This window comes from Natrix helvetica (genome assembly GCF_964273705.1).
Source record: "Natrix helvetica genome assembly, chromosome: 1".
In the NCBI taxonomy this organism is placed as follows: domain Eukaryota; kingdom Metazoa; phylum Chordata; class Lepidosauria; order Squamata; family Natricidae; genus Natrix; species Natrix helvetica.
The window spans coordinates 46,321,811-46,335,925 of record NC_138548.1 but is presented as its reverse complement, the minus strand read 5'-3'; the positions used below and the strand labels follow the sequence as shown (position 1 = coordinate 46,335,925).

The 14,115-nt window shown below is 37.0% G+C and overlaps 1 protein-coding gene across 2 annotated transcripts in view; it reads left to right on the top strand.

The window, feature by feature from the left end:
* The window catches only part of SLC24A4 (solute carrier family 24 member 4), a 155,695-nt gene that overhangs the window by 106,858 nt on the left and 34,722 nt on the right, over window positions 1-14,115 (top strand). For both annotated transcript variants that reach the window (XM_081939462.1, XM_081939461.1), the window contains exons 8-10: window positions 399-424; window positions 1,246-1,299; window positions 3,469-3,611. In XM_081939462.1, coding sequence (XP_081795588.1) covers window positions 399-424; window positions 1,246-1,299; window positions 3,469-3,611 — 223 coding nt within the window. The remainder of the gene's footprint in view (window positions 1-398; window positions 425-1,245; window positions 1,300-3,468; window positions 3,612-14,115) is intronic.

The following is a 14,115-nucleotide window of genomic DNA, read 5'->3' as shown; positions in this document are numbered from 1 at the left end:
TAACCTGGACTTTGCAGCTCTGTCCACCATATAATTTAATCACGGTCTACAACAAACTTCCCAACTTGACCTCCAATTCTCTTCACTTGGAAGTCTTGGAGTAGTAATCCTAATATACCAGGAAGTTCCCACATTTGCTAAACTTGCTCTATCTAAAAAATGCTACTATATATTTTGCCAAGCACCAGTATTTTGATGTGGCACTGGCCTTCATTACATTCAGGACCAAAGATCAGTAGTAACTGAGAATAAAACTCCTACCTGATTCTGCCTGGAGACCATTCTATGCTTAGCTTTCTATCTATACATGTCACTGTGTTCTATAATGTAGCCACATTTCTTTTCACCTGAATTATATTATTATTTCATTTTTCCCTTTCCTTTTCACTCTTTTTTAGTTTATATATGATGAGAAAATTGTATGGTAAGTGGTTTTATTCATTTATTCATGTCGTTTGATTAAGGGAAGTAAACTTGGACATGCAGAGCAAATCTGCCCTTGGGGTTGGATGGAATAATTTTTTGTAAAACTTCCAGCACATCCTCCAACTTGGATTCTTTCTGTAATTAGGATAGAAAAATGGGGACCTATTCTGTTCTTTCTGTTACAGGTAGAGTCCGATAGTTGTGGATCAGTTTTATTGATGTGTCAGTAAAGCAAGAGGTTTTTGGATCTGGAAATCTCATAGCTATTTCTAATGGTTTCCTGGCACGCTATGATTCATTCCCCTCATCAGTGATGGAAAACTATCAGCAGAGTTTTCAAGGATCTAGTGTCCTTCTAAAATGTGGGGGCTTTTATGTTGTTAGCAAACCTTTATTTCAAATGATTTATTTATTTCACGTTTTGCAGACACTCAGCCAATTTCCCAGCTAAGGAAAGATAGCCCCTAAGTATCTTTAGGTGATGTGGTTCTTTGTGGTTTCCAGAAGAGAAATAGTTGTGTGTAGTGGGGGGGGGGGGAGAGAGACTGGTTGTACAGGTAAAAAGTAGGGACTGATTGGATTTACAAGCACTATGAAGCATTAAGAGAAAAACAAATTGCCACTGGCTGCAGGAAGGAGTGTAGAAAGAGGTGCAAAGAACAGATAGATATAACAACTCCTTTGGTTTAATATATGAAGTGCTAGAAGTGGGGGGAAAGTGCTTATGAGAGTTCTACTGATATATTCCACAAAAATATGTAACACTACTACAAATGGCAGTAGCCATACTACTAATTTCCTTCCTTTTATTTATTTGAGGTGGGAAAGCCTTATACTCATCATTATGTATCTCTTCTATATACTTATCATGAAGTAAGTACTCTTAACCTCTCCTCTGCGCTTTAAATATGTGTGGCTAATAGGCGTATGAGCTTGCAATGTACTTTGCTAGATAACTAAGAATAGCTCACTTTCCTTGCTTTGTTGCTTTTAATTTCCCCAACTAGTAGTGGATGTTCTGCTTAAATGTATATTGTCTGCAATAACTTGAGGCTCATTCTTATGGGATCGACACTTGGGCTATTGAAATTGAAGATGAACGAGAACATTCGGTCTTTATGATAGTGTTTCACTGCCTAGTGCCCTCCAGTGTGTTGGAAGCCACTTCCATTATCGCTAGCCAACACAGCCTTTGGCAGTAGAGGTTGAGGTAATGGGTACTGAAGTCCAATGTTGCATTATAAGAGCAAAGAGTATGGAATGCATCCAAGAGAGGTAATTTTCCAAGGAAACTAAGGAAGCAGCTGTATATCAGAAATATTCTGCTTGTTTCTTCACATTCCAAATAGCCCATTTGAAAAAGCATTGTAAGCAGCCAAGGTAAGTAATTGGGGTGCGGGGTGGGGAAGATTGCACAAAGAAAGCTTTAATTCAAAAGGAAGCATGCTTGCATTTATGGGTTTGGCTTTGGAGAATTTGAATTAGTTTTTATATTGGCTATTCCTCAGCTACCCTTGCAAGAAATAAAGGCTTTTCTTTTGTATTTGTATTTGCAATGCTATAGAAATAATCAACATAATTATTTTACAGCAGTGTCATAAATCATTATATCCAAATTAGAAAACATTTCAGAGAGGGGCATAGAAATAGTTCAAAAGCCTTTTTTTCCTGTGATACACTGTCACTGGGATCATGCAACCAGAGTTAGAGGTAACGCTGTAAAGTTATGTTGGGTTCAATAATAATTGCCTCTTCTGAAGGACTGGTGAATCAGGCCTCCCTCTGCTGCTATCCATCAGAGCAACATAGATTTTGAAAAAGCAATATAGGTAGTCCTTGACGTACGACCACAATTGGGATCAAAACTTCCATTGTTAAGCAAGACCATTTTTAAGTGAGCCATGCCCTATTTTATGATCTGTTTTGTCATGGTAAATAAATCACCACATTAAGTGAAGCATGCAGTCATTAAGCAAATCTAGTGTCCCTCACTGCCTTGGCTTATCGAGAACATGTTGCAACAATTTAGTTTCTATATATAACCTAAATATGACAATCCCATTGCCTGACTCATAGATTTCTGTAATATTCCCATTTCTTGTATAATCCGAATGACAATACAAGCACATTTGCTCTTAGTGGGAGAGAAATAAATAGAGCAAAACTCACTTAAACAAATTTCTCACTTAACAACATAAATTTGGGGCTCTATTGTGGTCATAAGAGCCCCAAATTTATGTTGTTAAGTGAGAAATATGAACCAGTTGCCAAGCATCTGAATTTTGATCACATGATTGTGGAGATGCTGGAAAGCTTGTAACTGTGAAAAATGGTCCTAGATCACATTTCTCAGTGCCTTTGTAATTTTGAATGGTCACTAGACGAACTGTCGTAAATCAAGGACTACCCATGTATGCATTGAAACTAGCAGGTGTCAGGTTCCAACTAATGCATCCATCACAAACTGAACTCCGAGACATTCCGATTTTTCAAAGTACAATTTTATTTGGACCCACCATATTGGCACTAACTGGTGACAAACCAGAACTAAAGTTCCCGAGCTTTTCACCCCAATATAAGTTTCAGTTTTCCCAAGTTTCCAAAACAGTCAGTTACAATATCCAACCAGGATGCTGGTTGCTTCGTGACTTGCCTCCTCCTCCAGCTAACGAGCCTTTGAAATGTGCACGACTCATTGGTTTGTTTTGCTGTGGTTACTGAAGGCTCCATCCTTCAACAGCTGAAAGCTGTGTCAAACTGAATTAACGTTAGAACACCCCAGGATACAAACCATCTCATGCCCATTTAAAATTCAGGCTTGACAGCAGTGTCTAGCAAGGCTCCATTTTGGCCAGATCATGAAGGGCCTAATTATAATGTAATCATCAGCCAGTTATGCTCAAATTAGATGGCACTTGATAAACTCATGTCTCACAATCCAACTTGCTCCCAATGGTTGTGAGCAACAGAAACAGAAGAGAATAGAGCCGGAGCTATGAGCTGTTCTTTGAAACCTTAGCATTTTTCTCTTTATACTTCTAGATTCAACATGAAGATGCAGAAATTCTTTACTATCAAAAGTATGAATGTTGGTAATGGCAACACTGTGAACAGTGAACTGGAAGATGGTAATAAACACTATGACATTAGTCGTGATGATCCATCCATCCCATTGCTACGGAAAGGTAAGGCTAAGCAGACATGAGCTGAGCAGAAGATCTTGATAGCAATGCTATGCATTATTAGTGATTCAAACTCTGATGGCAGACTTCCACAATCTTAAGATAAAATATTATTTATGTTTAATAAATGGGCTGGACAAATGCAAGCAATCCAGGGCCCCTCATCCTTCTCTGTAATTACATATTCTGGTCCATGTTTTTTTTTTAATACAGAGCAGTAATAGAAATAGAAATAGCACTTAGACTTATATACCGCTTCATGGTGCTTTAACAGCCCTCTCTAAGTGGTTTACAGAGTCAGCATATTGTCCCAAACAATCTGGGTCCTCATTTTACCCACCTGGGAAGGATGGAAGGCTGAGTCAACCTTGAGCCTGGTGAGATTCAATCTGCCAAATTGTAGGCAGCTGGCAATCAGCAGAAGTAGCCTGCCGTACTGTACTCTAACCATTGTGCCATCATGGCTCATAATAGGGCCTATCATATCTGTGTGATACCCTTCTTGAGATGAATCTTAAGGTTAGATTACTCAAAAGGACCCTTTAGCAATGCTCAGGATTTTGCAGGAAGTTCTAAGAAGGTGAGCATTTTTTAATAATTTAAAGAAGTATTTCTTCTAGTATTAAGAGTTAATGTTAGAATGAGGATCTTCAGGATCATCATAATCCTGCTGGGTGAAAGATAGAATTGGTAATTGAGAATCACGTTATTTCCAAAGGAGAAGACTTCTTAATGAAACTGCCACCTCAAAATATAGGTGAGAAACTTGGATGTAGGATATATAGAGTATAGATGGAAGTGCTTGCCCTTTTGCCCTGGACGTCTGACTTTCACATTGAAAAACATCAGTTTTTGTATCAAACCGGGTGGACTTGATTAAATCAAGCTGATTAAAATCACGATTTAAATCACGATTTAAATCACGATTTAAATCACTAGTAAAAAGGCTTGATTTAAATCAACTCGATTTAAATCACAATTTTAAAAGAGCAATTGTCATCTCTGTCCTGCAGCGGCCTCCTCTGACCCACTGTTGACTCACCAACAGTCCCATTCACTTCAATGGCACAGCTGGTGATGTGGCAATGACACAACAAGGTTAGGGATGTAGCAGGCAGCAGGTGAGTGGATGCCCGCTAACAGGCACTGCCATGATAGATCTGAAATGACAAGTGCTGTTTAATATTATGATTTATCTCATGGCTACTGTGAAATTGTGTGAATGCATCAATGCAGTGCAAGTTATCTCAGCTTGCAGAGCTTGGATTCATTGAATGAGTTGGTCAAAAATGTAAATATTGCAGAATATACAGCCTCATGCTACATAACTAAACTCCATTTCATACTAAATAAACTAAATTATTAATATACCTTAAATAGAAAACTATCTTTAGATAGATTTTTACTCCAAAAACATTTTATCAAAATAAATTTGATAAAAATAAAAAAATGATTTTTTTAAAAAAAAGCATCAATTTTGATCCACCCTGGTATTAAATAATTAATCAAATTCTTAACCATTTAGGAAAGGAATGGTTCTGCTCCCACTTTTCTTTAAACTAATATTAAATGGAAGAATGAGCATTGGTTCTTCTTAATAATTCTAAAAGATCTGCTTTCTTCTGAAACTGAAAATAAGATCATTCTCTTACATACGACAACCATCATGAGATTTGCAAGCAATAAAAGTACTAAAAGAAAAATCTGCTTTTTACTTTTTATCGCTATGCATTTGTTTTGCCTTGTTGCTTTCCCTGCAAGGGGGAATATTCTAACCACTGCATAACAAATGCTTGTTATCCACAGAGTGTGCTATAATACGTATCTTGAAAGGGCATTGCATATCTGTAACCAAAATGAAGGTCTTTATATTCATAAAGAATAAAACACACATCTATATTTGTGCCATTCAAGAGCTGAGAGATGCCTTCTTTCTGTTAACCGAAACATGCCATGGATTGATAAACTGCTATGGCTGAAGCCTTTTCTATAGCTTTTTTTTTTACTTTTAGATCAACCATCAGCTAAACCAGACTTCTAAAGCTTTTAGCTCTGAGGGTTGCTTCCAGCAAGGATGCTTAGGATATCTGTTGATATCTCTCCAGAGTCAGCAAAGCTCAGATCTCATCCTAACCTTCTCCATTGTTTGAGTTCAGAGACTGATTATCACCTGTAAAAGAGGCACTTGCTCTCTGCCGACTACATTCCGTGTTCTGATAGCAGGAATTCTATTACTTGAGGGTACAGATAAAAGAAAGGTTTTCAGACTGCTATCTTGAAGCTTGTAAGTTTATTGCTTTCAAGAGCTACAAGGAGCAAAACATTAGGGGGGAAAAAACCTTCTGGTACAAGGTTTTCATATACACAAAGCTCTTCAGCCAGTGGAAAATCCAATTTCAGACAAGTCTTCCATGCAGGAAGAGAAGACTTGTATTTTTGCAAGTAATGTTTGTGCTTTTAGAATAACAGCACAGTGCTTCAGTTGTTGTTGTCAAAATTGTTTATGTGCACCTGGCCCAGTCAATAGAAACTCAGAATGATGAAATACATGAGCAGACTTGTATTGAATCCAGATCAAATGCCTCAAGTATGTGTCCACATTCCAGAGGACCAGCCTCTTAAGGGTTTTTTTGTTTTGTTTTTTGACCAAAAACAAAAAGTGGTACCCTAACCTAACAAACAACAAATATTTCATAATACAATACAATAGCAGGGTTGGAAGGGACCTTGGAGGTCTTCTAGTCCAACCCCCTGCCTAGGCAGGAAACCTTATACCATTTTAGACAAATGGCTATCTAACATCTTCTTAAAGACTTCCAGTGTTGGGGCATTCACAACTTCTGGAGGCAAGCTGTTCCACTGATTAATTTCTCCTCAGTTCTAAGTTGCTTCTCTCTTTGATTAGTTTCCAACCCATTGCTTCTTGTTCTACACTCAGGTGCCTTGGAGAATAGTTTGACTCCCTCTTCTTTGTGGCAACCCCTGAGATATTGGAACACGGCTATCATGCCTCCCCTAGTCCTTCTTTTCATTAAACTAGACATACCCAGTTCCTGCAACCGTTCTTCATATGTTTTAGTCTCCAGTCCCCTAATCATCTTTGTTGCTCTTCTCTGCACTCTTTCTAGAGTCTCCACATTTTTTCTACATCGTGGCAACCAAAACTGAATGCAATATTCCAAGAGTGGCCTTACTAACCCATTATAAAGTGGTATTAACACTTCACGTGATCTTGATTCAATCCCTCTGCTTATGTAGCCTACAACTGTGTTGGCTTTTTTAGCAGCTGCTGCACATTGCTGGCTCATATTTAAATGGTTGTCAACTAGGACTTCAAGATTCCTCTCACAGTTACTACTATTGAGCAAGGTACCATCTATACTGTACCTGTGCATTTCATTTTTCTTGCCTAAATGTAGAACCTTACTCTTTTCACCATTGAATTTCATTTTATTAGATAGTGCCCAATGTTCAAGTTTGTCAAGATCCCTCGTATCTTAAGCCTATCCTCTGAAGTGTTGGCTATTCCTGCCAGCTTGGTATCATCTGAAAATTTGATGAGTTCCCCATTTATTCCTTCATCCAAATCATTGATGAAGATGTTGAAGAGTACTGGGCCTAAAACAGAGCCTCAGGGTACTCCACTGTATACTTCCCTCCATGTAGATGCAGTTCCATTGAGAACTACACGTTGAGTGCGGTTGGTCAGCCAGTTACGAATCCATCTGGTGGTGATGCTGTCTAACCCACATTCTTCTACTTTATCTAGTAGTAGGTTATGGTCTACCTTATCAAATGCCTTACTGAAGTCCAACTAAACTATATTGATGACATTCCTCTGGTCCACTAAGTTTGTCACTTTGTCAAAGAATGCAATAAGATTAGTCTGGCATGATCTGTTTTTGACAAACCCATGTTGGCTTTTGGCTACTACTTTGTTTACTTCTAGGTGTTCGCTAATTCGTTGCTTGATTATCTTCTCCATTTCATGACATTATGGGAAGTCAGCACTCATCCCTCTCCTAGAAAAATGAAATATTTTATGAAATATTAAAAGGGCAGAATATTTTCCCTAAAACGGAGGCAGAAACTCACCCCCGCCACACACACACCTTTGTCAATGGGCCATTAAAGCCTGGGGCAGTGTATTCTACATAACAAAGTTCTACCTCCTTCAGATAGAGCCATAGTAGGAATTGCCCAAAGCCCTTTCAGTACGTAATCACCCAGCAAAGCTCAACCAAGCTTGGGACTCACAAACACAACCCAAAAGTTACCTCTGTATGGCCCCATGGGAGTCTGACAACCAATCAGAATACAAGCTCAAATTCAAAAGCCCAGAGAGGGCATAAAACCTAGATATTCTCAGCATATCTTCTCTTTTTTGCCCAGGACCTCCAACATTGTGATCCTGTCCACCATTAAAACCATCTTTCCAAACAGTCACCATTGTTTCCAGTGTCTTTCTCCCCACTTGGAACTGAACCCAGATGGACATTTCTTCCAACAACTTTTTTTTCATGACCCCAAGCCATTTTGTCAGTTGAAGTTCATTCCAAAAATATTAAAATGACCAGAAGAGAAAGGAAAACTGGAAAGGGCATTTTAGCAGGCAGCTCTTGATGGGTGGAAATAAGAAAAGCTCAGCTGTTGAAACTATTTTCTGCGCAGTGATGAAATATTGGAGCTCTACAGGAAGTCCATTAAGGGTTTTATCAATAAACCACTTTGCAATATGCAAGCTCTTTGTGAGAAGTTTTCATTTAAGTTTTAGCACACAGTTGAGTATGCCTCTTGGCTTCCATGCCATTAATTATTCTCTACTGGGCCATATCTGTAAGATGTTTATCCACTAGATTTTTGTGCACTTACTTCTGCAATAATTCTTACATGCCACACATTCTCTACTAGATGTATCTAACTTAATGCCCGGATCTGGTGCACTCCAGATCTGTTAGACTTCAACTAACTTGGGTCCCATAATTCTGGACTCATGCTGACTTGGAATGATGGAATTCAAATTAAAGAAAGTGGATTTCAATGTTTGGAGTGCTTTGTATTATCTTATAAATGCTTACAACAAATCATCTATAGGGATTAATATTCTTGCTCTCTTTTGCCTCCTTCCACTTAACAAGCATCAGGGCTGTGGTTAAAGGATAGGAGCATCTCCAACAGTGCTTCAGAAAGTTTCTAGCCAAATTCACACTCAGAATTCCTGACTCATCTCTTAAGATTCAGCCAACTTACTGTGGATCGGTAGTGCAAAGATTAAATGAGGTGCAAATGGGCTTTCATCTTATAGATTTACTGATGACCAATGTGATTCTGTTTTGTGTTCTGAATATAGATTATAGAATTATTCTCAGCTTTCTTTATCTTCTGGTATCTATTGGTTAGCATGTTTCCTCCTTGAAAGGCAGTCTTCCTGTTATTGTTCAATCTTTCATTCACTTCCTACTCTTTATGATCAGGTAGACATCATTAAGCTGGGTGTCAGGGTTCCAAGTAATCCACCAAAAGCAGAACTCTGAGGCAGGTAGTTTCCTCAAAGAACATGTTTATTGGAAACATCATATTGGCACAGCTAGTGAAAACCAGCTCTAAAAGTTCCCACGGTTTTCAACTAATTAAAAGAGCAAAAGTTCCCCCTCCCAGATGTCACTGTTCACATTGTCCAATGAATATAGCTGGCAGGCTGCTTGGTCACTCCTCTCCTCCTTCAGTAGCTACCTGTTGAGATGACCTTGATTCCCACAAGAAAACTTTTTGTTTGGAGTTTCTATTTACTTTCCCCATCCCTTCGCCCTTTCAAAGTTTGTGGCAACTATGAGGCAGGGAAAGATGGCTTCAAAAAGGTCAGCTTCAGACTTGGCACTAGGATTGTCTGTCAGTAACTGCTTCCTTAAGGTCTTGTAAGTTCATACTTGTGTTATCAGTAATAGAATCTACTTATCTTCAGTTGGGTTCGTTTTCAATTAACTTCAATTTTTTCAGCATCAAAGTCTACAGCAGGTTCTGACCAGTTCTGGAGAACCAGTAGCAGAAATTTTGAGTAGTTCAGAGAACCGGTAAATACTACCTCTGACTGACCCCATCTATTCCCTGCCTCCCGAGTCCCAGCTGATCAGGAGTAAATGGTGATTTTGCAGTATCCTTCCCCTGGAATAGGGAGGGAATGGAGATTTTACAGTGTCCCTGCCATGGCCACCAAGCCACGCCATGGCCACCAAGCCACGCCCACAGAACCGTTAGTAAAAAAAATTGAATCTCATCACTTTGTCTATTCCAATGATTCTTGCCTTTGCCTTTCAGCTCCAAAATATTTAAGTTTTTGTTTCATTATTAATTTTTCCAGTGAGCAGTCAAATTCTATATCATCTAGCAATGAGGTTTTTTATTCTTGGAGTCCAGGCGTTCTCAGCTACTTTCTCTACCCCATAGTTCAAAAACATCTATTTTTTTCATTCAGCTTTTTTTGAAGTTCCCGGTTTCATAGCAGTATGCTGCAATTGGGAAATCATAGCCTTGATAATACATAACTTTGTTGTTATTAGAGTAGAATCTGAGTGTTTTAATATATTTCTGTATCTGTAATAGTCTTTCCTTAAAGTAGCAAACAACTCCCCTATTTCACCGTTTCTACTAGTATCGCAGTGAATTTTTGGGTCTAAAAAAGTAAAATAAAAGTAAAATTTCTTTTTTTATACTAGATTGACATTGTATACTGACTTACTCTTAGGGGCTTTTGTAATATTGAGACAAAAATGACATTTTTGCACTCTTTTCCATCTTTAATAAAGTCCTGTTTAGTTTTTCTTATTTCCAGCCATTAAAGTGGTATCATCAGCATATTAAAGTTGTTGATGTTTCTCCAGCAATTTTAATAAGATTTCTTATAAATGCCTACAAGTCATCTATAGATATTAATATTCTTGCTGTCTCTTGCCTCCTCCCATTTAACAAATATTTGTCTTCTAATTCAGCATTTTTTAAGATATATTCTGCAGATAAGTTAAATAAATAAAATGTAGTCCTCTTCCAATTTTTAATCATTTCATTGCCCCATGATTCATTTGAACTGCGGCTTCTTCAGCAGGCTAATGAATTTGTCCAGTACACCCATGTTTTATCCACGGTGATTTATCCACTGTCATAGTATACACAGTCAAAAGCCATTGTATAATTATTAAAGCAAAAATATATGTCTTTTTGGAACGTTTCCATAATTGTAATTACCTGTTTCTGCAAATAAATGGGTAGATGCCATTTCCAACCATAGAGCATCTTTTTAAATAGCCGATATTATTGTTAACCAATCCAAAAGAGGCTGGACAAAAATGCTTTTTTATTTTGAATTTTTTTAATTGTTTTAATTAAACAAAAATACAAAAAAAAAACATTCTTCATTACATCTTGTAGAAAGCATGTTGATTGGTTACAAATGAATTTCGTGCGTTACTATTCATCCTTCATATTTTTAATTTACATTTTAAAATCGAAGAACTTTATGTATTTTACCATCAATATACCATCATTCTCATTTAGCTGTAATTATTTAAATATGCTTTTATCTAGAATCATTTGCACTTGAAGACACAACCATCTACTGGCATTCATTAGCTATTCCTATAAACCTCCAATAATTACCCTTTTATAGCATATTGCCTTTTTTTTTCCAAACTCACTATCTAAGGCTTATATCTAATTGCTTTTACCAATGCCAAGACATATAAAATTCATTAAACATTATCCATTAACATTTTCTTATTATTATAATTATCTAAAAAAAAAGATTTTTTTTGACATTTATATCACATCTCCTCCCCACCGACCCCCCCAAAATTACATCTTTATAATAAAGTCTAACCAAAAGTTTATTAGTAGAGTTTATAAGTGCCCAAGAAAAATTGCATCTTTATAATAAAAGCTAAACAAAAATATATTCGTGGAATTGATAAATCTTTTCCCCAGGTCGCAATTTACAGTTTATATCCAAATTATTTTTACTAATTGAGATTTTTACTTCATTATTATTATTATCATAATGAATTATTAATTAACAAAAAATTTTTTAAAGAAAACATTCTAAAAGTGTCTAGGAAATCCTACTTATTAATCACCAAAAGTTAACAGTTTTGAGTTATCAACCTTCATCATCAGCCTGTGTCTTTCCAGGAACAAAACTGTCTTATCTCTTTAGCCAGTTGTTGTGTCAATTCTCTTATAAACTTCTTTATAAAGTTTTTAAAAACTTCTCTCCGCACTTTTTTGCTTGAAAGATCTCTCATATAGTCTTGTTGCCCTTCAATTAGTATTAAAATTGGCATGTCTTTAATTATCCAATGTCTTTCTAAGGCTGTTTCACTTCTTAATTCCATCATCAAATCCATATCTTGACCGGGGGGGGGGGGGGAGAGAGCTCCAAATCTTCAAGTATGTAATAATAATCAAATTCACTTTTCCGTGTTCCCTCCTTTCCACTTTCACTCTTAGGTGCTCCATTATTAGGTTCATCTGTTATCTTGTCTTTATCTTCTATATCTTCACTCTTTTCTTTAATTTTTGAGGCTCCAGTCCCTTCATCTTTTGTTGAGCCAGACAATAATCCATCTAGCTTCTTATCAAACCTCTCAAATCCTTCCAATATCTTTAAAATTCCATCCAAAAAATCCTGGTAGCTTAGGGTTTCTTCATCTGTATATGTATGCATATTTCCCAGAAGAAAAGAAAAAGTTTGAAATCCACTGCCACTCTCTCCTTCAATATCTCTTTTATGTATAATTTTTTTTGTTTTAAAATTGCTTAAACATAAGATCCTTTTAATTTTTTCAAGGCGAAAAAAGAAATGAGGGTTCTATCTTTTCTTTTCTTTCCCTTCCCTTGTCCAAAATATTCCACAAGGACACCTGCAAGAGAAACAGTTCATGTTCAGCTCTACAGACAAGCTGCAAACCCTCTAGTTACAATGTCAACAAATTCCGAGAAAATAGAGCAAAGGATACTTTGTTTCAAAAGGAGAAAAAAAACCAAGTTCTCGCTTCCGAATGGCAGATTCAACTTTCTCTTATTCGTATCAAGCTTAAGGAGAACAAAGATCTCTAAGTGTCTTTAATAAAATTTAATAGTCAGAGAGAGGAAGGATTATTAAAGTGAAAAAAGTTTTAGATCAGCCAAAAAATAAAGGTAGCACAAATTAGGAGGAAAAATCAATTCATTCACTTAAGAGGAGAAACAGGAAGCATTCCAATCACTTCAATCCACAAAATGCTGTTACATAGAAGAGGAAAAAAAACTTTCTAAGGCAGTCCAATAAAGATAAATTTCGCCGCTTTATTCTTTTGCTTAAAGGACTAATTTATCTTTTTAAAAAAATTCTTTGGGCAATCATTCTCAAAGAAAAAAAAACCTCACCAGCTGGACTCACTTTCACCTTCTTTCCGGAGCCGTCTCCGACTTTGTCAGCCTGGGGGCTGTTTGTTTACCACCGGCTTGGAGAACTTCCCTTGGGTCAATCAGGGACTTTGCGGTGTCCCTGAGACCAGCAAGGATTTGTCTTCCTGTCACCGTCTCTCCGGGACGGTTTAGGTCCCTATGGACCGTGCAGCAGGTAAAAGAATCAACGGCGGTCTCGGACTGTCGAGACCGCACGTTGTGTCATCGCGACGTCTGGCTTGTTCTCCCAACAAAAATGCTTTTGATCCCTGCATATACTAACCTTTTCCTGTACGTATGTCAGGTTGTTTACAAATCATAGTATCAGTACCCTCATTCCAAAGGCATTGCTTATGTGTGAGCTGGGGAAATGGAAAACTGAAATATTTAGTCCTGTTTCCTATTATACTAGCAATTATGTAATGGCTTATATAGTGGATAATCTTCCCTCAGCAGCTCACAAATTTTTCATCCTCAGGTTGCTAAAGTCCCATTTCTTCATGTTCATTAACCTGCAAGTGTAAATTAATTTTTTGAAAGAATAGAATTCTTTATTGACCAATTGTGATTGGACACACAAGGAATTTGTCTTTGGTGCATATGCTCTCGGTGTACATAAAGAAAAATAAAATAGAATACATTCATCAAGAATCATAAGATACAACACTTAGTGATAGTCATAGGTTACCAATAAGCAATAAAATCATACTAGGAAACAAATAAAACAATATAAATTGTAAAGATACAAGCAAGATGAATATAGTCATAAGTGGGAAGAGATAGGTATTAGGAAGGATGAGAAGAAGAATAGTAATACAGTCTTAGTAGATAATTTGAAAGTGTTGTGGGAATTAGTTGTTTAGCCAAGTGAAAAATTGGTTATACACGACCAAAAATGAATGTGATCTTCTGGAATCTTCCTTGCTTACTTGTCCAGCCCAAGCCTGAATCTCATTGCAACAGCAGGAACCTGCCATCAGAATTCATGGTGAAGGTGTGGAAAACATTGTTCTAATCATAAATCATAAAACAAAAGAAAATAATAATTTTAAGCACTTTCCTTGATTACCTT